The sequence below is a fragment of the Enhydra lutris genome, unplaced genomic scaffold (genome assembly GCF_002288905.1).
Source record: "Enhydra lutris kenyoni isolate GAN:26980312 unplaced genomic scaffold, ASM228890v2 scaffoldscaffold18, whole genome shotgun sequence".
In the NCBI taxonomy this organism is placed as follows: Eukaryota; Metazoa; Chordata; class Mammalia; order Carnivora; family Mustelidae; genus Enhydra; species Enhydra lutris.
In genome coordinates, this window is record NW_019154102.1 from 1,431,227 (window position 1) to 1,456,741 (window position 25,515).

The 25,515-nt window shown below is 39.7% G+C and overlaps 2 protein-coding genes across 3 annotated transcripts in view; one reads left to right on the forward strand and one right to left on the reverse strand.

Annotated features, from left to right (window-relative positions):
- Window positions 1-4,238, forward strand: part of LOC111148083 (general transcription factor IIA subunit 1 like) — a 56,361-nt gene extending 52,123 nt beyond the window's left edge. Inside the window, exon 9 of one of the 2 annotated variants that reach the window (XM_022504476.1) lies at window positions 3,981-4,238. In XM_022504476.1, the coding sequence (XP_022360184.1) occupies window positions 3,981-4,088 (108 nt within the window). In that variant the 3' untranslated portion in view covers window positions 4,089-4,238. The remainder of the gene's footprint in view (window positions 1-3,980) is intronic. The other variant, XM_022504477.1, reaches the window with a different exon arrangement.
- A 7,826-nt stretch (window positions 4,239-12,064) lies between these two features.
- LOC111148140 (luteinizing hormone/choriogonadotropin receptor) overlaps window positions 12,065-25,515 on the reverse strand; it is a 52,533-nt gene continuing 39,082 nt past the window's right edge. The window contains exons 8-11 of the mRNA XM_022504567.1: window positions 24,741-24,815; window positions 21,718-21,903; window positions 18,359-18,439; window positions 12,065-13,371 (exon numbers count right to left, since the gene is read on the reverse strand). Of these exons, the coding sequence (XP_022360275.1) occupies window positions 12,231-13,371; window positions 18,359-18,439; window positions 21,718-21,903; window positions 24,741-24,815 (1,483 nt within the window). The 3' untranslated portion in view covers window positions 12,065-12,230. The remainder of the gene's footprint in view (window positions 13,372-18,358; window positions 18,440-21,717; window positions 21,904-24,740; window positions 24,816-25,515) is intronic.

Sequence of the window (25,515 nt, forward strand, 5' to 3'; positions counted from 1 at the left end):
ACCTCATGGTCCAGTAGCTGTTTGTCCCTCTTTTGCTCAGCTTCTTTATTCTCTGTCATTTGTCTTCCAAATCGCTAATTCTTTCTTCTGCCTCACTTATCCTAGCAGTGGGAGCCTCCATTTTTAATTGCACCTCATTAATAGCTTTTTTGATTTCAACTTGATTAGATTTTAGTTCTTTTATTTCTCCAGAAAGGGCTTTTATATCTCCCAAGAGGGTTTCTCTAATATCTTCCATGCCTTTTTCGAGCCCGGCTAGAACCTTGAGAATCGTCATTCTGAACTCTAGATCTGACATATTACCAGTATCTATATTGATTAGGTCCCTAGCCTTTGGTACTGCCTCTTGTTCTTTTTTTTGTGGTGAATTTTTCCGCCTTGTCATTTTGTCCAGATAAGAGTATATGAAGGAGCAAGTAAAATACTAAAAGGGTGGCAACAACCCCAGGAAAATATGTTTTAACCAAATCAGAAGAGATCCCAAATCGTGAGGGGGGAGAAAGGGGGTAAAAAGAGGTTCAGAAAGAAAAAAAAAAAAAGAAACAATTAAAAAAAGAAAACGAATAAAGAAAAAATATGAAAAAGAAAAAAATATATATATATTAGATAAACTAGTTTAAAAATGTTAAAAAAGAAAAGGGTAAAAGTTAAAAAAATTTAGCAGAAGAAGAGAAAAAAAATTGAAAAAGAAAAAGAGTTAAATTAACTGCAAGGCTAAAGAATCATGGGGAGAAAGCCATGAGTTCCTTGCTTTGCTTTCTCCTCTGGAATTCCTCTGCTCTTTTGGTATTGAACCTGCACTCCTTGGTAGGTGAACTTGGTCCTGGCTGGATTTCTTGTTGATCTTCTGGGGGAGGGGCCTGTTGTAGTGATTCTCAAGTGTCTTTGCCCCAAGCGGAATTGCACCACCCTTACCAGGGGCTGGGCTGAGTAATCTGCTCGGGTTTGCTTTCGGGAGCTTTTGTTCCTTGAGTGCTTTCCGTAGAGTTCCGGAGGACAGGAATGAAGATGGCGGTCTCCCAGTCTCTGGCCTGGAGGAGCCGAGAGCCCAGGGCCCCACTCCTCAGTGCACCCTCAGAGAACAGCGCCCAATTACTCCCGTCACCCTGGCCTCTGGCCGCGCTCCGAGCTGACCAAGCCTGCGACCGGTTCAAGGTAACCCCGAGCTGAGAGCTCACTCCTTGGTTCTGTCTCTGTAGCCGGCTTCCCCGTTCTAATACCTGCAAGCTCTGCGACACTCGGACACCCCCGATCCTTCTGTGACCCTGTGGGACCTGAGGCCATGCTGACTCCGTGTGGGCTTCACCCCGGTTAAGCCTCTGGAGCGATGTCCCTCAGCGGAACAGACTTTTAAAAGTCCTGATTTTGTGCTCCGTTGCTCCGCCACTTGCCGGGAGCCGGCCCCTCCCCCCGCGGTCTATCTTCCCATCGCTTTGGATTCACTTCTCTGCCAGTCCTACCTTTCAGAAAGTGGTTGATTTTCTGTTTCTAGAATTGCTGTTCTTCTTCTCTTCGATCTCCCGTTGGATCTGTAGGTGTTTGCAATCTTTAGATAAGCTATCTAGCTGATCTCCTACCACCTGAAGTAGTCTCAGCCTGCTACTTCTCTGCCATCTTGACTCCTCCTATTTTTGGTAATATTTTTAAAAGATTTATTTATTTGAGAGAGAACACGAGTGCTCACAAGTGAGTGTGGGAAGGGGCAGAGGGAACCTCAAGCAGACTCCACGCTGAGTGTGGATTTGCAGGTGGGCTCGAACCCACAACTCGTGAGATCACAACCTGAGCCAAAATGAAGAGCTGGACGTTCAACTGACTGAGCCACCCAGGTGTCCCTTTATTTAGTAATTTTTTACTTGATTCTCTTAGAGTTTTCCGATGTGCAGTCATTGCATCTGTAAATATTTATCCTTTCCTACTTCTATACCTCCACTTCTTTCTTCTTGTTTACTTGCATTATCCAGTGCAAGTTGTACTTTCCTCTTACCTAATTGTATTAGGATCTCTAGAATAAAAACTTGAATAAACCTTGTCTATGTCTTGATTTTGGTGGGAATACTTTTAGGGTTCCCCACTAACCACTAAGACAGCTTTTAGGCTAAGGTAGGGGTGTGTGTGTGTGTGTGTGTGTGTGTGTGCATGTGTGTGATGCAGTCTTTGATTCTTATTGAGTTAAACAAAAGTCTTAAATTCCTTAATGCTTTTTCAACATCATTGGAGATTATTATATGGTTTATCTCCATAGGTCTAGTAATACAGTTTTTATATTAATAAATTCCCAATATTGAACCATTGTTGCATTTTTAGAATAAATGTACTGTTTATGCACTATTTCTAGAATAAAGTTACTAGGATGATTTGCTGCTGTTACTGTTGTTCTCCTCCTAGTTATGGTCAGATTTTTTTTTTTTAAAGATTTTATTTATTTATTTGGCAGAGAGAGTGAGAGAGCACAAGCAGGCAGAGCAGTAGAGGGAGAGAGAGAAGCAGGCTCCCCACTGAGCAAGGAGCCCGATGTGGGGCTCGATCCCAGGACCCTGGGATCATGACCCAAGCCAAAGGCAGTCGCCTAACCAACTGAGCCACCCAGGGGCCCCAGTGGTCAGATTTTATCATCTATGCTGAGTTTAGGATTCTGAATATTCTCAAGGACTTTTTTTTTTTAATATGTATGTATGTATGTATGTATTTTCTTCAGGGACTTTTAAAGATATGTCCAAGTGTAAATTTAGGAGTCAAACTTAGAAGAAATTTTCCATTATTAGGATTTCTTTCCCCCATACAAATAGGGGTTTATCATTTGTATTTTCTTATGCTTCACAGAATGTATATGAATATTGGTCACCAGTTTTCCTTCTTTGGTTTGACTGTTTGCCATAAACATCTGGGTTTAATTTTTACCCTTGATTTCAGATCATACGTATCTAAGGTTTTTAAATAGTCACTTGTGGTTTACCCAGAGGTAATAATGATTTTATGATTTCTTACCTCTTGGAGTAGTAGGATTTTCTAGTTTTTATTTTATCTGTATTTAGACTGACTTATTAAGTCCAAGGAACTGCCAGCAGATTCTTGTAGATTATAAGCTGATCTTCTGACCTTGCTCAGTACTTTACTGTAAATTTCTCATTCAAAATGAAATTCCACTTTTTTTCATGCCTGATAATATTAACTACATCCTCTCTATTTATTCTGTTGTAGACATACTGAACCCTTTGCTGTTCTTGAACAATCCAGGTATCCTCCCTTCTCAGGACTTTGGTGCTTCTGTTCCCTTTGCCTGGAATGTTCTCTGTGGTTAATATCTTCCTGGCTTTATCCTTTACCTTCCTTAAGTCTTTGCTCAAATGTTATCTCATAAGTCAGGCTCACACTGACTTTCTTATTTAAAATTATAACCCACCTCTGTATTTGTGATCTTCCTTTTCCTGCTCTAGTTTTCATAGCACTTAGGACCTTTTAATATGCCTTATAATTAGGTTATATTTATTAGGTTTCTATTCCCTCCATGGTTACTAAAGTGTAAACTATTCAGAGTCAGGAATTTTTCCAGGTTTTAAAAAGTAAAAAAATATATATATATATGACATATATATATATATTTAAACTGATATATCTACAGTGCTTAAAACAATACCTGACATACAAGAACTCATATATTTTCTGGATGAATGAATAAACTATGTTGAGGAGGTCTTATTTTTATTTTTATTTATTTTTATTTTTTTTATTGATATTTTTTGAAGTATTGTGAAGTAGAAGGAAAAGGAGTCGAAGTGAGACTTTTGAGGGTTCATCTTGAACACTCTGTGCTAATAAAGAGGTATATTGGGAGAAAGTGTAGGTATAGTATGTGAGGAGGTCTTATTTTTAAAGAACTCCCATTTAGGGTCAGAATAATCCCGTGTGATGTGCAAAGAATTATAAATGATCCTTTAACTTATAAAATTAATTAATTTAGACTGTTTTTCTCCCTCCAGATTCATCGAAGCAAGAACAAATGGAAATTCTATTTGAAAGATGGTGTTATGTGTTTTGGAGGGAGAGATTATGTATTTGCAAAAGCCATTGGTGATGCAGAGTGGTAAAACTTAAGAGCTCGATACACCATAAACATCAGTGGGACTATATCACATATTGTGAAACCTATTTTTATTTTTTATATAGCCCAGTACAGAGCTGCTCAAATTTTTAAGTTCACTGTGTGGAGTTTAATAAAACTATAATTCAGATGCAGATACAAATACACAATTTTATATTTCTTTCATTTGTTGTTTTAATGGGGTTTCTTTAAAAAAAAACACTCATTATCTGTAGCATTATGAAGCATAAATGAATCAGATGTAATGGAGCATGAAGAAATATCACGTTTCTTTCATCTTGAAGTAAAATTTAAATCAGACTCCAATTCCCTTTCATGATAAAGTTGGTATCAGTTATTAGATTGGGGCTGGTGTCCTCCCATCTCTCCCCAAACCATGTTACAACAGACCCTAGAGAGTTTTGTAATTAGAAGGATATTTAAGAAAGCTTCTCTAGGTCTTCAGTCTACACTGATAACTAATGATATGCTGACTGTGCAAGCCCAAGTGGTCCCTTGGAAGCAGATGTCTGTTGAAACTGTACTATACTTGAACATGGAAATCTGTGCTGAGCCCAGGATCCCTGGAGCTAAGGATCAGCCTCTTTAGGCTTTGCACGTGACTGGGCCATTCTTCTTCATATTCTGCTATCTTCCTGAGAATTGTGAGGAAGTGGTTATGTTTCCATTCTGTTTCTTGAAACTTGAGACTTCTGTCTTCTTAGTTATGGTGGGTTTTTCCTCCATCTGTAGTTTTTTTTCTGTTTTTCTTAACAGTGGAAAATCCCTTTGCAGACTCCTTTTCTCTGAAAGACACCATCTCTTTTCATTTTCCCTCACAGGGAATTCCCTCACTGAATTAGGGTTTTCTGAAGCAAAAGTTAAGAAGAGATGTTCTTTTCAGGAACCTTCTGTTTTGGCCAGGCAATCTCATTTGACACAGGAAGATCTAGATAACTCTTAAAATCAGGGAGAGAAAACAAAGTGCAAAACACAAATAGCTCTCATTTTCCTGCAGCAATAAAAACTAATGAATAGGGGCACCTGGGTGGCTCAGTCGTTAAGCGATTGCCTTCAGCTCAGGTCCTAATCCCAGGGTCCTGGGATCGAGCCCCACATTGGGCTCCCGGCTCGGCAGGAAGCCTGCTTCTCCCTCTCCCACTTCCCCTGCTTGTGTTCCCGCTCTTGCTGTGTCTCTCTCTGTCAGATAAATAAATAAAATCTTAAAACAAACAAACAAAAAACTAATGAATATCCCAATGAGCTGTTCTGTAATACTCTTTCCCTTAGTAGATTCAAATTCATGAAGGGAACATTTTCCCCATCATTCTGGTTCTTTTAACAGGTAGAGTATACATGGTCTCTAAGATCCTACTTTCAGCCCTGAATGGTGTTTTCTAGGATGTAACTCTCATAGAAAATCCAGTGCTGATATGAGTGGTTTATGGTCTCAGAAAACTCCCCAAGGATTAGATAGCTCGGTTTGACTGGTCACGGAGCAAATTCCTCATTTCTTTTTTTTTTTTTTTTATTTAATAGTTTCTTTTTATACAATTAAAAAAAAAATTAAGTAGGCTCCATACCCAATGTGGGGCTTGAACTCATGACCCTGAGATCAAGAGTTGCATGCTCTACCGACTGAGCCAGCCAGGTTCCCCAAATTCCTCATTTATTTTTCAGAGGCAACCCCATTTGGAGAATTTAATTTATTCCAGTACTTGTCCTGTCCTGCCCAAGGGACTCAGCTACTGGTAAATCTTTTCAAAATCTGGATTAATCTTTTCTGGGCCTTGGACAACATTTGTGGGGTACTGTCTTTGGCCTAAAGTAGGCAGCTGAAAGAGGATTCAGTTAATACTAGTGAATGTGCTGCTCTCCAAACCAGATTCTCCAGCTATGCCTGCTTTATCCTCAGAGTAATTATTCTTTTCCTTATGACCCCTGCTGTCCAAGATCCTTGTTTGTTTTTTTAAGAACTTCCAAAACTTCCCTTTAATGAATGTTGTCCTTCATGTGAAATGTCCATCTTTTCTATGTGGAAGGCAAAAAGACGGCACTTACTTGTTTTGTTCTTTCCTAAAATGTCCCCCATCCAGGACTGAAGATTCTAGTGTTGTTCTTGCTTTCTCCCTCCCAGTGTTGTCCACTCATTCTGCATTTGTCCTAAGCAAATTAAGGGCTGAATTTATTGAGAATGTGCATTCACTTGGGATCTGGGGTTTAATGTATTGATTCAAATGTTTGGGAGATGCAATAACAGTTGTTTCTAAAATTCATTTACTCTTTTCCATTGTGGATTTTAAAATCTCACTTTGCTTCAGTGATTTTTTAAATGGCATATCACAAATACTACTATGTTGGTCCTCTTTATTTATGTGGTCCTTCTTATTTTTTATCATCAGAGAAAAAAGTCACACTTGTCCCATTTGTGTCTCTGCATGCCTTCATGCCCCTGATCTTTTAAAACTGCAAAAAATCAATTTAAAAACTAAGCTTACCACAAAAGAAAACAAAGCCAACAATAATCTTGGCATGCTGATGTAAATGATAGTTTTGGCGATGGCTGCAGAGAGAATTAAGAGATTCTCCAAATTATTTTGGACCTGGTGCCCTTTTATTAGTTTCAAATAATGCCAGAAAAAAATTCTACTTCCTGAAAAGTTGTCAAAACCAGCAGTTTTGAAAATTTTTTGGTCACAATTTACACTAAGAAATTAACAACCAGTACATGTGCATAGACACACATGACACAAGTTATATACAAGTTTTAAAAAATCATGCTTAACTCTAGCACAGGATGGCCTCCTATATTTCCTATTTGATTCTGTTCTGTTGCATTAAGAATTGATGGTCTTGACCCACTAAATTAATTTCACTACCTACTGATGGGTCATGACTCATAGTCAAAGTATTTTTAATCTTGTGCTAAAGAGCGCAAGACTAATCTTACTAGTGTATTTTAAAAGAAAAAAATTATTTTATAAACCGTATAAGTGGTGTTTGAGACTTGGCTTTGATATGGTATTACTTTTACTTTCAGAAACCCTTCATCATGTCCAAGCTGAGCATTTCTTATTGTATGTTATAACAAAATCCTATAAGGTAGGTTGTAAATACAGTACCTTGGCAAACGTCATCCTGTGCCCTTTTATAGGTAGAGAAAGTGTCTCTATTATAGAGGTTACAATTTGCTATGTTAAATGAAATTTGTGAAAGTCTCATGTATCCTTATTCCTATTTCAAACTTTTTCTCCTGCTCGCATCCTACTGTGCTTTCTTACATACTTTCCACCTCTCCCTAAAAGGGAAAGATCTTGTTGAATTTGTACAGTCTCTTAGGGATTGACTGATCTTGCCTGGAATACCTCCTTTACCTATTTTATTCAATGTGCTATAATATGTGTTACTAATCACCGGTACAGCTCAGACTCTACAGGGCAATGAGGTTCCAAGTCTGGCTGAGGCACTCAGTTTCAGTAATATTAGTTATATGTGAAAATGAAAATCTTTAGAATGAATACAACAGTTAATTGGGGTGGTAAGCAGGGGAATTTAATGGGGATTTTCTTTTGACTCCTGTTATTAGGTTAATATTATGCCGTTTTCATGTAAATATACTGTAATATGCCACATGGGAACTTTGTGATTTATAATTAGAAAGCTAAATTATAAATAGGAAGGCTATGGTAATAACGCTTAGGAAGGAATTCAATATTAATAAAAAATATTGCACATTTTAAAGGAAAGATTATTTCCAATTAGGAATACACTTATTGAAATCTTTGTGACATAAAGATTCTTAATTTACATGTGGACTTAATACATTTTTGAGGAAACTAAAACCAGGCCCTTTAAAGCAAATGTTAGAGGACAAAGTACCTTTAAAAATATTTTGTAAATTTAGATGAGTGATTCTTAACTGATTAACCCTTCTTTGTCATTTTGCAAACTGCCAGTGATAATATTGAACATGGTAAAACAAAAACAAACTCACAAGATAGAAATAAAATTTCCTGAGCATTTGATGTTTTTGTCATTTATGTATGAAGGATTACACAGGTTAAGAATACACGAGACCCTCTCATGAGGAAAATACTTCTTCATAACAATTTGTCTTATGTTTTTGTTAATAAAGTGAATTAGCTGAAAGATTATTAATCACCTACCATGTATAAGACTCAAGGATAGATATATTGGGAGAAACAAGTAAAAGAAATGAGTTTATTACTAAAGAAATTTATAAAATAGGTGAAATAAGAGGTATATGTATATGGACAATACCCAGCATGTAGCGTAAAAGACAGACGAATGATAAGGATGCCAAGTGCAGAAGTCTAGAGAAATTGTTGTGGGCCACATATTTATTACTTATGCCTCACTTTATTTCAGGTAAAGGAGGTGTCTTAAATTCAGTGGCTTAGAAAGAAGGTGGATTAGGAGAGCTTATAACAAAGTTAAACCCGTGGCTGGGGTCTTGCAGGGTGCAGGAGGAGGACAGGTAAGGAGGAAGGTATTCTGGACAGTAACAGTGGCACAGGCACCAGAATCCAGATGCATGGGGCATGGCTAGGGAAGAGCAAGTGGAAGAGTTTGCTTCTTGGAGAACAGCAGCAGGAGACCAAGCGAGCAGATTTAAAGATGGATTCTGGAGCTCTTTGAATGTTAGTCTAGGAGCTAAAGCTTAAATTTATAGGTACAGATGAGCTGCTTAGGATTTTGGCAGATATGTAATAGGATATAATAGGATTTTAGGAAGATCAGTCAGTAGTGGGTATGAGAGTGTAGCTATGGTAAAGATTGGATATGAATAAAAATGAGGGGGATACGATAAGACTTCTGTGATAAAGGGGAATGGCCTGAAGTGTGGGTGTGGCAGCAGGCATGCAAAATAAAGACTTTATATAGAAGACATTCAAAGACACGCAACAACTGGTAGGTCTTTGTGAATGAGAAAGGATAGGAGGATGAGGGAGATAGTAAACTATAACTCTGTTGAAACTTACCAAAATCAGTATTTGTAGAAAAGGCCGCAATATTTACTTTGAGAGGATGTATACAAATACTTTGGCTCAAACAATATTTAAGATATAATTTAAACAGTTTTTCTGTAAAGATATACTTTACTTTTTTAATTTGGCTTTCTGCTTTTTTGCTTACTTAGTTGTTTTGGTTCTGGGAATTTATGAATCATTCAAAAAGTTTATTGTGTATGTGTATAGCAACATGACTAATTAGTATTCTCTCACATCACTGAGACAACTTCTAGAACGGAACAGCTTACCAGAGAGGATTGTATCTGAGTAAAGAGAAATAACTAGTTCTACAGTAGAAAAGTCAGAAATGTGAAAAACTTACAGAGAAGAGATACTTTATAAAGCTTACAGTCTTTTATAGGCTATTTTGAATCACTTTGCACAGTGGCATAAAGGTTGAAGGCAGATTAAATACATAGTCTAGTTGTGACTATAGTTTATTTAATAAAATGTCAAAGGAGAGCTAAAAACTGGAAACAGCCCAGACATCCATCAGTAGGAGAATGGAAAAGAGTGTTAGAGTTCTACAACTCAGCAATGAAATGGAATGAACTACAACAATGACATAAGCAACAGCCTGGATGAATAGAAAAAACATTTGTTCAATCAGAGAAGCCTTACACAAGAGTATATACTGTATGATTCTATTTATATGAAACTCTAGAACAGGCAAAACTAATCCATGGGGGAAAAAATCAGAACCATTGTTACCTTTGGCAAGTGGGAGTGAGGGGTTAACTAGGAAGGGGCACGAGGGAATTTCTTGAGAGTGATAGTGTTCTGTGTCTTCATAGAGGTTTGGGGTCCCATGGATGTACGCATTCCTCAAAACTTACTAAAATGGTGTGCTTAGTATTTGTCCATTTTACTTGTCCATGTAAGTCTTACATCAAATGTAAGATACGGAGCCTTGGTTAGTGAAAAGCATGCTAGAAGTGTTTAGGGCTGATGAATACTGATGTCTGCAACTTGCTTTATTTTTTAATTACTAATTTTTTTTGCTTTCAAAATTTTTAATTTTAATAGACTTTGTCAAACTGGTTTAAGGTTCACAGCAAGATTAAGTGGAAGGTACAGAGATTTCCCATATGCCTCCTCCCCCTGCCACACCAGACACAGCCTCCCCCATTATCAATATCCCCTACCAGGGTGGCATATACACTATGACTGATGAACCTACATTGACCCCTCAGAGTCTGTAGTTTATGTAAGAGCTCACTCTTGGTGTACATTCTTTGGATTTGGATAAGTATATGTATCTACCATTGTAGTATCACACAGAGTATTTTAATATTTTTAAAGAATTTTAAATTTATAATTGAAGTATAGTTGACCCTATAATACTATATTAGTTTCAAGCATAAAACAGTGATTGACAATTATGTTTATTGCAAAATGCTTACCACAATGAGTGTAGTTACCATCTGTCACCATACAAAGTTATTACAATATCATTGACTATATTCTCTATGTTGTACTTTTCATCCCTGTGACATATTTATTTTACAACTGGAAATTTGTACCTTTTACTCCTCTTTACCTGTTTTGTTTGTCCTCCCACTCTTCTCCCCTCTGGCAACAACCAATTTGTACTTTATATTTATGAGGAGGTTTCTTTTGTTTGTTTTGGTGTTTAGGTTCTACATGTAAGTGAAATCATATAGTATTTCTTTCTTTGTCTGACTTATTTCACTTACACCCTCTAGGTCCATCCATTCATGAATGGCAAGATTTCACTTTTCTTTTATGGATGAGTAGTGTTTCTGTGTGTGTGTGTGTGTGTGTGTGTATGTATGTGTATATATTTTCCAAATCTTCTTTATCCATTCCTCTGTCTATGGACCCTTGGGTTGCTTCCCATATCTTGGCTCTTGTAAGTAATGCTGCAGTAAACATACGGGTCATACTGGATAAATAGCCAGAAGTGGAATTATTGGGTTGTATAATATTTCTATTTTGATTTTTTTGAGGAAACTCCATACTGTTTTCCATAGTGACTGCGCTAATTTCCATTCCCACCAACACTGCATAAGTGTTCCCTTTTCTATACATCCTTATCAAGACTTGTTATTTTTTGTCTTTTTGAGTCCTGCCATTCTCTCAGGCATAAGGTGGTATCTCATTGTGGCTTTCATTTGCATTTTCCTGATGATGAGTGATGTTGAATATCTTTTCACGTGTCCGTTGGCCATTTGTAGGTCTTCTTTGAAAAAATGTCTATTCTGAGAGTGGATCGAAGAAGGACTCCATCTCTAGAGAAGGAACAGCGCCATCTTTGCCCATTTTAAAATCAGATTATTTGATTTTTTGGTGTTGAGTTGTATGAGTTCTTTATGTATATTTGGATATTAATGCCTTATCAGATATGTCATTTGCATAGATCTTTTCCTGTTTACCAGGTTGGTTGCCTTTTTGTTTTGTTGATAGTTTCCTTAGCTGTGCAAAATCTTTTTATTTTGGTACAGTCCCAATAGTTTACTTTTGCTTTTGCCTTCCTTGCCTGAGGAGACTATCTAGAAAGAAAAATGTTGCTAAGGCTGATGTCAAATAAATTACAGCCTGTATTTTCTTCTAGAAGTTTTATGGGAGAACTACATTTTAATTTTAATTTAAATTTTTACTTAGCTGCATATGGCTAGTGGCTACCAGATTGGACAGTGCATTCCTGGAGGGTGTTTTCAAGCTATCTGAGGAAAAGGACCAGTTATTTTAAATTTCAAATCTGTTATAGACTAATATTTTTATAAAATGCAATAAAAATCACTACAAAGATGAAATGAAAAAAATACCAAAAGATACGTAAAATACCATCTCATTTAAAAAATTTTAGATTCCAAAGACATTAAGTTACTCTGTCAAAATTGCTAGAAATGTTTCTGAACACTCTCAACATCTGTATTTTATGTCATCATGTACCAATGACAAATAATTTTTACACTGGCAATCATGGACAACACTTTGAGTTAAGTAGATTATCTCTTTTTTTCCCAGTGTGCCTAAGAATAAATAATTTCCTGAAACCAACTCTTTGTTAAAATTACTAGTACAGATCAGTTTTTACATTTTTAAGCACTACACGATAATTTGGTTACTGATAAAACAGTTAGCACTCTTTATTAGCAAGTCTTGTCTGGGACAGTTGTATATTGACACTGCAATGGAGACAACTTCAGGGTGGACTGAGAAGGCTTATTTGATCCAGTGAAGCCATTTTTGCAGTTGGAGGTATAAGCCACAAAATCCTTCCTTCTATATAGTTCAACCCGATGTTTACAGCAGCCAAATTTGCTCAGCAACAGAAAGAAATCCCTTTGGAATGCCTTTGTGAAAATCGCATACAGAAATGGATTGGCACAAGAATTGACAGGATAAAAAAGAACCAGTAAAACTTTAGAGTTGGTTACTGTGATAAGGGGCACTTTGAAGGCAGCTGAGATGGCAAAAAAAGAGATTGGCGCCATGCAAGTGAAATCAGTGAAGATGAGGACTGCCATTTTCTTAGCAATCTTTGTATCTTTGTTGGTAGCCATCAGCTCTGGATTTTGAACTGCAAAATAAATTTTAATGTAGCAAGCACAGATGATGGTGAAGGCCACCACATTGAGTATCAGAATGGTTAATATGTAGACTTGTGAGAGAGTGGTTTCCACATCCATGGGGAGGCAAATGCTGACCTTCATGTAATTGCTGACACCCACAAGGGGCAATGTGGCAATTAGAGTAGAAAAGAGCCATCCTCCAAGCATGATCGGTATGGCATGTCTTAAACGTAGCTTTTGGTCCAGCTGAAGAGCATAGGTGATGGTGTGCCATCTTTCTAGTGTGATAACTGTGAGGGTGTAGACAGAAAGCTCACTTGAAAATACAGTGAAAAAGCCAGCTGCACTACACCCACTCCCGGTCTGCCAGTCTATGGCATGGTTATAATACTGGCCTTTGGTTTGGGAATCAACTGAGGCAATGAGCAGCAGATAGAACCCCATGCAAAAATCTGCAAAAGATAGATTGCACATGAGAAAACGGGGCACTGTCAGTTTATAGCGACTAGTCAGGAGTACAAAGAGAACAGTCACATTTCCCATGATGGCCAGGATATTAATCAGCCAAATCAGGACCCTAAGGAAGTCATAGCCCATAATATCTTCACAGGGATTAAAAGCATCTGGTTCAGGAGCACATCGGAGTGTCTTGGGTGAGCAGAAACCATAGTCATAATCCCAGTCACTCAGTTCACTCTCAGCAAAGATGGCAGAATAACTGTAAGAAGAATATTTTGTCTCAATGTAAACTCAAGAGATATTCTTTGATAATGTATATTAAAGAAATGGAAGAATCCTCCTTAGTGTTTTTTAAATCCTATGAAACAAAAGGAAACAAAGCCACAACAGCCTCATTCTTAGGTTTATTTGTATCTGACAACTCTGAATTGATATAGGACTTCCTTAAGGGAATGAAAAACAATTTATACACATATATGTCATAGATGCAAAGAGTTAAAGAAGCTGTTTACAGAGGATGATTTAGAGACACAGTATTAGAGGCACAATTTTAGAGACACAGTAAATGCTTGCTATGTCTAAAAGAATCCTTTCTTGGCATTTTCTTAGGTATTTATTTCATTTACTTGCCAAACTGATATCAAGCCGAGTGTCTGTGGTAGAACACAAATGGGATTAGAAGGTTCTCCCTGCTGAAGGTGGTCAGCCGCGGGTAGACTAGCTTGCACAGTGGTCTCTAACTAAACAAAAAGTTCTGCTGAGAAGTGGAAAGAAGGAATGGACTACCAGAAATCTAGCAGAAAATAAATATAGATATGAACAATGGGGAGAAATGTCTCTCTTGGGGAAATAGGGACAATAGATACTCCTTAGGGATATGAGTCAAATTCAGAAAGTGGATTGAAGAGGAACTCCATCTCTAGTGAAGGAACAGCCCCTCTTCTGCCTCTCCCTTCCTCCCAAACCTACTGCTACTAATTGAGTTCAGGTTTTCATCCTCTCTTACAGGACAGTTACATTAGTTTCCCCCCAATATCCTTCCCCAATTCTAGCCCCATCCCCGTCCATCTGTATCTTCCTTTTGGAATGGTCTTTTAAATACAAATCTTTTCAAACTTTTACTAGGTTCTCATTGGCTATGGGATAAAATCCAGACTCCTTGTGATGGCCTCCAAGTCCTAAATGATCTGGGTTCTGCCTCCTCCAGAAGCAGTAGCGCTGCACAATTGAGAGCATGGGCTCCAGAGCCAGACTGACTGGGTTCCAGTCTTTACAAGCTGTGTAAATCTGGGTGGGAGAGTTACTTACCATCTCAGTGCCTCAAGCTCTTCATTTGCCAAATAGATCTACGAATCCTACTTCCCTCATTAGGGCTGTGCTAAAGATTAACTCCGTTAACACTTATAGAATGTTTAGAGTAATGCCTGATACATATTAAGTGCTCAGTGACTGTTAGGGATTCTTACAATTATCTCTTGTAGATCCCTTGTGCATCTTTTCTTTCAGTTACATGAAATGACTTAGGGCTCTCAGAATCTACTCTTTCATGCCTCTGTCTTTGTATGTGCTGTTTCTTCTTCCCTTCTCCTCATCTTTCTGGTGAGTTCGTCCTCATCCTTAAAGGTAACCTCCTATGAAGCCTTTCTTGATTCTACACCTCCAGGGAGTTTATCACCCCTTCTCCCTGCCATGGCTGCACTTAAGGGCTACTGTAATCATCAAACCGCACTGCTGTTGTGTGATGATTTAATAATCTGTGAAGCTATTCTTTAATAGCTTTGAAGGCAGGGGTTACTAGGTCTTACTTATTTCTGAACTCTTGGTGCCTAACACAGTTTTGGCTCAGAGTATCCATTCAGTCAATGCTTGCGGAATGAGTAAACCAGGGTAATCCTGGCTCTGAAAGGAAGTGAAAGGGTACAGGGACAACGAATGTGTACAGTAGACGCATGTAGGTTCAACAAACTTTCTCTTTGCTCAGTCTGCTTATATAATCTTGGGAGCTGGAGAAATGGCCATAATTTTCCTGCCAGAGCCATCACTAATACGTATTTTACCTTAGGGTTCCTCACCCATTCAAAGAGTATTTTTCTCTGCTCTTAAAACTTAGCTTCTCATGTTCCAAAAAAGGAAGTGCGAACCTAATTCGGTGAGTAGATGAAAGGATATATTTGAATGATACAATTACTGAAGGGAAATAACACAGATTAAAAAAGGAATTAAAAAGAAATCTATGATCTGGGATCCCAAAATGGTGCTAGAAATTCTTAGAAACCATTTTGGAACTTGTGAAGGATTGCTGCTCTGCATAAAAGGTTGCAGAGGAACCTCCCCTGTTTTATTACTAAATACAGGTACATTTGTTTGTCCTCATCTCATGCCCATTAACAGAATTACCTGTTGTTGTTTTTTTTATAATCTTTGAAGGGATGTGGTGGTTATAAAGAACAATTAAAGAAAATAGATTATTTCTTTGCATTAAAAGCTCCTTAAAGACCATCTCACTGAACCCCTCATTTTACTGATGAGGAATCCAAGATTAAATGAGGTGGGTGATTAGCCTAAGGTCCCCCAGCACTAGGCTGTAGTGGCAGTGCTAGGTCTTCATATTCATAGTGCAGGGTCCTTTCCTCTACTTCAGTGGCTCTCAGTCAGTGCTTTTCAAAGTGGAGTCCTTGGACTATTTCCGTCAGAATCACCAGGGTGTTTGTTAAAATACAGGTTCCTGGTTTTACTTGAAACCCTGAATCAAATTCTTGAGGGACAAACCCCAGGAATTTGTGTTTTAAATAAGCTTCCTGGATGATTCCTATGAAATAATAGCCTTTATTAAGCCAGATGGAAACTTTCCAACTGTTGCTACCTTAATTTCCCTTGCTCCTTTCCCCTTATCAAAACTACTTCAGGGGCGCCTGGGAGGGCTCAGTGGGTTAAGCCTCTGTCTTTGGCTCAGGTCATGACCTCAGGGTCCTGGGATGGAGCCCCGCATGGGGTTCTCTGCTCAGTGGGGAGCCTGCTTCCCCCTCCCTATCTCTGCCTGCCTCTCTGCCTGCTTGTGATCTCTGTTTGTCAAATAAATAAATAAAATCTTTAAAAAAACAAAACAAAACTTTTTCTTCAAGGGCACTTGGGTGGTTCAGTTAGTTAAGCATCTGCCTTTGGTTCAGGTCAGGATCCCAGAATCCTGGGATCCAGCCCTACAGGTGGCCGCCTGCTCTGCGGGGAGTCTGCTTCTCCTTTTCCTTCTGCCTTTACCCTGTGCTCATGCTTGCTCACTCTCTCTCACTCAAATTAATAAATATAATCTTAAAAAAAACCATTTCAGCTGCTACTAATAAAACAATGTCAGAAACACTAATTCAAAGCTTCTAAAAATTCTGCCATGACTTTTGAATAAATTTGTGTCAATAAGAGGTCAAACATGTTCCCTCTCTCACTTCTCTGGTCCTTTGCCTTTTCTTTTTTTTTTTTTTACCCTACTGAGCACATGTCTAGCAGTTTTTCTCCTTCATGATTTGTCTTTAGACCTGCAGCTACTTACATTTGTGTCTTGGGATGGCTCCTGAGGGCAGCAGCATGCTATTGACAAAACCCAGCAGGGAGTTGTCTTTAGTACAGAAGGATATGAATGGACTATCGGCCTACAACACTGAGTCAGAGGAAGGAGAGGCTGCTTCAGCCACAATGAACAAAGACAGGTGGAAAGATAGGGCCTGTTGGAGAATGATGGGGCCAGCTGTAACAGCAAGGACACTGATATTTTGGTGAGAGTAGGTGAGCTGTAGAATTTCTAAATTCCAGGGATTTAGGAATAGCAAGGTAGTGGGAAGAGGGGAAGGGGATTTCACAGGGAGCACATTCTTTTTAGCTAGATTATGTACTAATTTCATGTAGTTTTGGGGATACTGGAAATTAGGGGATTTGTTTTAAACCAGTGTTAGCATAGCAAATTCAAGATTGTAGCCTTATTTGGGAAGGCTTGTGGCAGGGTTGATGAGGATTATTGAGAGTTGGCTAAAGTCTCCTGTCCCCACAAACTACTCCTTGATGCTATCGTTGGCAATAGCCAAAAGTGTTTCCTGTTGATGAGGCAAAAAGCCATAGGTTACAAAAGAGTTACAGGGAAGGTGACTGACAGAATATCAAGAGGAGCAGGAATGATGAGGAAAAGGAATACTGGAATATACTTGGGGTCAGCCTAAATGAAAGAGAAAAGAAGGATACAGAGTATGATATTTCTAATGTACCCCAGATGCTGTCAGATTCTTTAACAACTCTCTTCACTCTCATGGTTCTGAAAGCCAAATGATATTCCTGCTGCCCCTTACAGATGAGGAAAAATGTCTCAAAAAAGGTAAGTATTGTCCAGGGATACCCAGTGTTACAGAACATTACTGCCAAGGATTCATGTCCAACTCTGTGAAGCCCCAATACCCAGGGTCCTTCCATCATACCACCCTGCTGCTTCTATGTAACTTGCAGATTGATGGGGAAAAAAAAAACAAGAGAAAAGAAAAAAAAGACAAAGAGAGAATGGAGAATGGCAAGGTGTCTTAGAAGGGCATCTGGTTTTGTAGCCTGAAGGACACATGGGAGAATAATAAGATTTATAAATTGTAGTAAATGTGGCATAGGGACACTGGGATTATCTTTTGAGACATGCTCTTTTATATTTGAACGTATGTGAAATGTCAAGGCAGCCAGGAAAAATGTTAAAAAAAATCAGTCTCTAGAATAGAAGTGGAGCTCCCATGAAGTGTATGATAGTGATAGCATTGAGGTTGAATAATTTTAAGCTCCAGAGCATAGTGGTCAAGGTGGCCTAAGTCTTTTTGAAGGGAAGTGGCTACTTCTAGAAGCTGATCTGCAATCAGTTAATCTTTTTGACCACTGACTAGTGAAAATTCCTACAAATGAAGCTGTCATTTAAACAAGCCCTTAGTGACCTCAGGATAACTGCAAATAAAATTTTAATTTCTGAGGAGCATTTAACTGTAGAATGAAAATGTATATACATTTTTTAAAGAGTTTTTTTTTTTTTTAACCAGTTAAAAGAAATGTCTGATCAGCTGGATGCCATTTGCAAAGGAAAAATTCCCATCTTAAATCTACTAAAAAATGCTTTGCACCCCCCCACCCCCACCCCCGGTGAAGACTTTTATCAGAAGAAAACCACTGGCACTGAAAATAAGATGCACATAGAACGAGACATGGCTTCCTGAGTTTCTTTGCATGCAAATACTTACAGCGTTTCATTATTTGGTCTCCTTGCTGTGCTTTCACATTGTTTGGAAAAGTTTTCAAAAATGGAAAATGAAAAATTCTGCCTGAAAGAAAAGAGGTTTAAAAAAAAAAAAAAAAGCAGTTGAGCTTTTGGTCTTTAAACTAAACATGATCATGTCTATTTATGCTTTGTTCATCCAAATTCTTTACCTATTATATTTCATGTTCTGCACCATTGTCCTAACTGAAACATTTCCTGGGGAGAGAGTAAAGGCTTCAGAATTGTCATTAGAGTGCTTCCAGCTTAGATAAAATGCTCCTGAATGCTAAATGTTTTGTGTGGGCTTTAGAGATGAAAAAGCTTAAATCCGTCAGGTTGCATCATGGGTTTTTCACTGCTTATTAAAAACTACCTTTGTGGTATATTAGGGTTTGCTCCTTACCAGTCTCCTCACCACATTACTCTTGATGAACAAATAACCATTCAGGATTCATGGCTTCGAATCCTAACTGGGAAATCTGTTTTGTAAGGATTTGAAGATACTGGACTTGACATTATGATGTGAATTTTCTGCCTTTTTTCCTTATGTGGAGAAATATGTGTAGGTATTCCCTACTCCTCCATTGTTCCAAGAAGTTTAGCCTAATGGAAAGGTGAGAAGTCTCAAGATATTAAAAGAGACCTGTACTTACATTCCTAAGATAAGACCAAAGGGAGGCACAAAAGAAAACTGGATGAAGAAATAGAGGGAAAGAGAAAAGGTGGTGAGAAACTCAACCTTCCCAAGGAGGAAGGAGATACAAGGCAATTAAGACTAGAAATTTCTATATATTCTCCTCCAATATTAACAAGACAATTCCTTGTTACAAATAACTTTGTATATAAATTCCTTATACAAATAACTCTGTATATAAACTTTGTATATAAAGGTGGATAATATAGCAGAACTATTTGACCTACTGGACCCATTTTCAAAAATTAATCATCTTGTTATTTTGGGTCAGGCTTATAAGTCCTCAAATTTGGATCAAAGTATGTGTGCATGCATGCATGTGTGTGTGTGTGTTTGATGCTGGCTCCATGTCTGACACTTAGAGATACTATGCATGAACCACCCTATAGTTAACAGGAAATGCGGTTGTTCTTTGCCTTCAGCTCATAGCATTGGGTTCCATCTACTCTTTTTTGCAATTTTAATCATAGATACCAAGGAAGTCTTTGAGGCCATCTGCCTAGGCAGCTGTGTTTGTTACCCAGGCCCAGCACCTGCAGGGCAGAGGAGTGGCTCAGAGTTTGCTTCAATATTCCCCTGGCCCAGCTTCAGGCTCTCTGGCCTCACTAGCATCCAAGGTTTCAAGCTTTATGGAGACAGGGGGAGTCAGTTAAAGCTTGTAATTCCAAGCAAGACACCCTCTGTGTGACTATATTCCCATCTTACTTTGATACTGGCCTACACCTTCATAAGCCTGTCCTCCTTTTTTTACCCAGAGGCAGTCTTTGTCATTTACTGGAATAAAAAGCCCCTGAACTACTGTTTTTACATGCTAGTAAATTCAGAAGGGATGTGACCTCTTTGCCTCAAAAGTCGAGGTGTCCAGAATCAGCTTTATCATAAACCAGTGTCTGTATTGTTCTTCAGTTTGGTCTCTCACCAGCTTTGCTCACCTCTAAGCCATCCTCCAGAGGTGCCAGAGTGTTATTTTACAAAAGCAAATCTGAGTAATTTTGCTTTGAGTTCTTCAGTGGTTCCCCATCCTCTGAACAACTAGGCCTGACACCCAGAGCCCATCACAGCCCACCTCTCCCTGTTTCTTCTGTGTACCCATAAGGCTCCTTGCTCCAGTTTTTCCAAAGGACTTCCATCTTCTGTCTCTTGCCTTTGTGCCTTCACATGAGCTACTTTGTCTTCTTGGCATGGTTTTACCCACACTTGCCTAGCCAACTCTACCCCTTCTCTAAAGCTCAGCAGAAGTCACTCCTTTAGGAAGCCTTCCATAAGTCCTGTTGCTGTTTAGAAACTCTTCTTCAGGACTCCCAGAGCATTCTATTCTGTTCTTAGCTCTACCATTACCTTTGCTGTATTGTACTTAAACATTGGTCTCTTGTGTGCTGCCCTATATAGCTGTTTGTGATTCTTGGAGGGTGGGATGAGCTCTTAGTTATCTTTGTATCTTCATATTTTTGCACAGTTTGGAAATGGTAAGTGTTCAATTAACATTCTTTGAAGCTCAGCTAATGGTGCATGGCTCTCTGAGTGCTTTGTCTTCTTGGTTACCTCAAAACTTCAGATAGCGCTTCCTGCACCTCTGCAAGGCACAAAGTAGATGTACAATAATACTTGTTCGTTGACTCATTATAAGCAGGTTGATTCCAAACAAAGATAGCAGCATCTTAGCATCACTCTTTGAGCACCTCATCTAATTAATTGAGAATATCTTCTTAACCGGCATAATAACCCTTCAGGGCAAATGTTTTCCCAGCTGTGAGTTGTATCCCATTAGTGTGTCATGAAAACAAAAGAGTGCGTCAAGACTAGTATTGAAAACAGAACACACGTGAAATAAAATAGAGTAAAATGGACAAGAAAAATAATGTGTGTATCCCATGATACACATGTAAAAATGTATTTTTACCTAGGTGATGTGTACTGGTTTGCGATGTAAAAAAGGTAATACTATGTATTTCAAAAAGAAGTCTGAAAAATAATCTTTAAGGAAAGAATGAAATCCTGCACATGCTGTCCTTACTTTCTGGATTGTATTGTATCAGTGGAATCAGTAAGATGCTCCCACTGGACACAAACCAGCCAGGAGTTCATGTCCTTTTTGTTCTGACACTAAGCTACTCCTTAGGGAGCTAGAATTCTGTTCTGAAATGAAAGATGATCTTCTCGCTGGGAGAGAAATAGCTTTTAAAAAAAAGTCTTCTGTAGAGTTAAAAAAAAAGTCTTCTGTAGAGTTTGTGTCCTTTTTTTTTTTTTATTAAAGATTAAGATGTTAGGTAAAATTTACTCTCTTGAGCCAACTTCCCTCCTTCTTTAAAAATGATGCTCTCTGATAAGGATTAGAGCTAATCTTTAAGATGCTAGTTTTGTACTCCATTTTGCAACTGCAATTACAGCCTAATTTAAGGTTGTAACTCAGTTAGCCCAGAATAGGCTACAAAGGTCTTATAGCTGCAAGGTGAATCAACTGTTTGGAATTAGTTTTCGGGAGGAAACAGGATGGCTCATTTTCTTCTTGTCTCTCTGAAAGTGACCCCATGGCTCTGGAGCTGATCTAGAGCAGGCATTGAAGAGGCAGGAAGCTGTTGACCAGTTGACTGTTCTGAAATTTGCTTCTGCCACATCTTGGCAGGCTCTACCTTTTGTTTTTTACTTACTCTTTTGTTGGCAAATTTCTAAAAGCACAGCAGTGGCTCGAGTAAGTCAGTGTGGCATCCAGGAGGTTGGCAAATTTATCCCTTGATGGCAGTTTTTTTAGAGAATAGGATGATGTGGCAATGAGTGTCTGGATGGACTCCAGCCCATAGCTAGGCAAAGCTTGCAATTTGGTGGAAGAAATATCCCTGAAAAATAGAATGTAGTAAGCCTTTTTGTTTATATATTTTATACATTTGATTCATGGGATGAAACCTCCTCTCAACAGTATTGTTCTAGGTTCTGAGGAATCTTTTCTCCATCTCATCTTTTCCCTAATTCTCCATTCAGTCACTCTCATAAAGATTTAGATTAAAGGGACGCCTGGGTGGCTCAGTTGGTTAAGCAGCTGCCTTCGGCTCAGGTCATGATCCCAGCGTCCTGGGATCGAGTCCCACATCGGGCTCCTTGCTCATCAGGGAGCCTGCTTCTCCCTCTGCCTCTGCCTGCCATTCTGTCTGCCTGTGCTTGCTCTCTCTCCCTCTCTCTCTCTGACAAATAACAATAAAATCTTTAAAAAAAAAAAAAAGATTTAGATTAAAAAAGAAAAAAACCACACAAAAAACCCATGCTGCAATTTTTTTCCTCATATGCACCCTGTTATTCCTTTCAAGGTTGAGTGTAACTCCTTCTAGGTATAAGCTGTCATCTATCTGGGAGGTAGACAGCACATTTTCTAAAGGCAAACTGGATGCATCAGTCCAATGCAAGCAAGCACTTGGCCAAGCAAACAGAACTGTATGGAAAGCTTCAGTTTTGTAAACAAGGTCCCAAACTCATTGGTTTTTCTAATCTTGAGGCAATATTCAAGAAAAATCCAAACAAGTTCAAAGTAAGGAGGAAGACGAGTCAGTGGAGAATTTAATAAAATACTGCCCATCTCCTAAGTGGTTGCTGCTGATGCCCCATGGAACTTTCCAGCAGTGTAGTCCCCTTCAGCAAATTGTCCCAATGCTTAGTGCCTGGCACACGGAAGGAGATCAAGAGATGACTGATAGATGAACTTAACAACATGGAGCAATGGCTAGTGTAGGCCATTGGTGGAATAGTCAAGACAGCAGAATTTACCTCAAGGGCTTCAGACTCCTGCTGCTTTTGTGTCCTTGTTGAATGACATAACCCGTGTTCCCATCCTGTTTTATGGAGTTATCCTGGATATGTTAGGGATAGAGCACACAACTCTTTGCAGGTGGATTTTTTTTCTGTGTGTGTGTATGTGTGTATGTGTTTTGTTGGGGGGCTATTTTAGGATTTTAACGTTTAGGATTTTAAATTAGGATATTTAGGACTTTAAATTAGAACTCTAGGAAAGGCAATGTCTCATTATAAAGGAGTAAATCTCTGATAATATATTTTCAGTCTCAGTGGAAGACCAGTGGGAGATGTATTTTTGGGTTGTGGGTGGAAGGAACACTTCTAGACACCTCTTACTCCCTAAGGGTGTAATGAGAACAGCTGCTTGTGAAATAAGACTGGGTGTGGTCTGACTGTTCTGGACAAGACAGTACAGGTATCTTTATTGCTCACAGTCATTTCTAAGCAAGTGGACCAAGCAGCTCTTCAGGCAAAAACTATTAGGAAGGATGTCTCGGACCACACTAACTTCATCATATACTTTAACCCAGAGGCAACTCCCTTCGGCTGGCTGTCCTGTGGCTGGGTCAGTAGCTGGCTTGCTCTAAGAGCCAGACTTCAGAGTCTCTCCAACCTGGATGATTGTGAGTCTGGTGAATATGTCTCTGAATAGGAGACATACAGACAAGGATCCATGGCATAGGGGAGCAGAAGCTGAGACACAACAGAGAAAACAGTGGGCAGGAGCCATGAGGTAGTAGATGCAAAAGTCATGAGGTTGAATGGAGAGTAGAGAGTGAGTCAGGATTGAGAGCAGCAGAAGTTAGGAAGTTGAGAAGGTGAGGAGTTTTAGTGGTAGACATTAGGAAGTAAACAGAATCAGGGGTTGATGGTTGCAGAAATTGAGAAGTGGAGTCAGAATGGATATTGGGAGGAGCTGGGGAGTAGATGAAGTCAAGGGTTGATAGTGGTGGGGGCTAGGACTAGATACAGTTCCGGGTTGACAGTAGAGGGGTTAGAAACTAGACTGAATTGGGGGTTGACAGGAATGGGGTCTGGGAAATAAGAGACAGGAAGAGATGACAGCTCTGGGGGCTGGCAACTAGACACAGTCAGCAGGGGTTGATAGTAGTGGGGACTGGGAACTAGAGATAGTTGGGGTGTTGGTTGATAAGATTGGGGGCTGGGAGCTAGACACAGCCAGAAGTTAATTGTGGTGGGGTTGGAAGTAGAGTTGTTCTGTGGCTTGTACCCTCAGGGAGCCTGACATAGCAGCTCAGCTCTGTCCAGACAAATGCCAGGGGCAAGTCAGATCTTTGGCCTTTGCATGTCCAGAGTGGATGCCAGGTGGGCAGTCACCCACCCATCTGCCAGTGCGTGAGGCAGCCCTGCATACTTGGTGTTAGAGGTTGAATTGTCTTTCTCAAATTCAAATGTGGAAGTCCTCAGCCCTCAGTACCTCAGAATGTGACCTTATTTGGACACGAGGTTTTCACAGAGGTAATCATGATAAAATGAGGTCATTAGGATGGATCTAGATCCAGTATGGCTGGCGTCCTTATAAAAAGGGGGTAGTTCAGAGACAGGCAGATCCACACAGAGAGAGCCATGTGAAGGCAAGAGTTATGCTGTCACAACCGGAAGGCACACCCAGGAACCAGGAGGGAGGCCTGGAACAGAGCCCGCCTTCGCAGCCCTCGGGAGGAATGAGACTGTGCCACCTCAGGTTCAGACTTCTGGCTCTAGAATGGAGACAGTTTGTGTCATATAAGCCCTCCTAGCTTGCCTTATTGGTTAATGGCAGCCCTTTCACAGATGGAGGTTGAATCTCCACAAACCAGCCTGGGGATGGGGTGGCTGGACACCCTCAGCAGGCCTTGGTGGGGAGGGAAGGCAACACTGCTGTACTCACAAGATGCTAGGTCCTGTGGCCCCCCGGAAGGCTCCATTGTGCATCTTCTCTAGGTGTGCATTTTCCTTGAGCTCCCTGTGAGGAAGAAAGTGTGCTTAGTGGAGCGTGCACTTGCACATGTCACTGGTCACAGTTGCACGGACACACGGTTGGAGCAGCCTGCCTGAGTGGTGCTCAGTGCTGGAGGGGAAAGGGGGACCATAGGGAAAGCGGAAAAAGACATGCCGGTGCGGGGTAAATTGTCCTGTTGCTGGAGTGTGTGTCCTGCCCCACCTTTCCCCTGAAGTGTCCCCCTCGCTCCGTAGAATGTGTTGTCCTGCAACTTAAAGTGCTCACCCCCTTCTGGCCTGGAGTTAGGAAAGTTGGCAGCCACAAAGGTGCATAAGGATGAGAACACTGCTCCAGGGTTCAAGGCTGAAGGGCAGAGATGCGGCCCGCTGTGTGTCCTGTGCTCAGCCACCCTGACCTTGAACGTCTCAGAGTTGGCTAAGAGTCAGATACAGAAGTTTATAAATGCTTTACTTGAAAAGAAGTAGGGTCTATTCAATAATACCCCTTTCATCCTGTGAACTGTACTCTTTTTCTCTCAGATATGCATTCTCTGTGGGTAGGAAAGGGGAGGAGGGACAACCTGTGTAGAAAATTGCCCCACACCTTGCGCACCCCACATGGGGTCTTGTGCTGGGTATATGATTGCCATCGTGTATGCATGCTGTGGAGGCAAAAGGGTAGAGGGCCACTGTCATTCAGGCTATGGCATAACCAAATGCTGCTC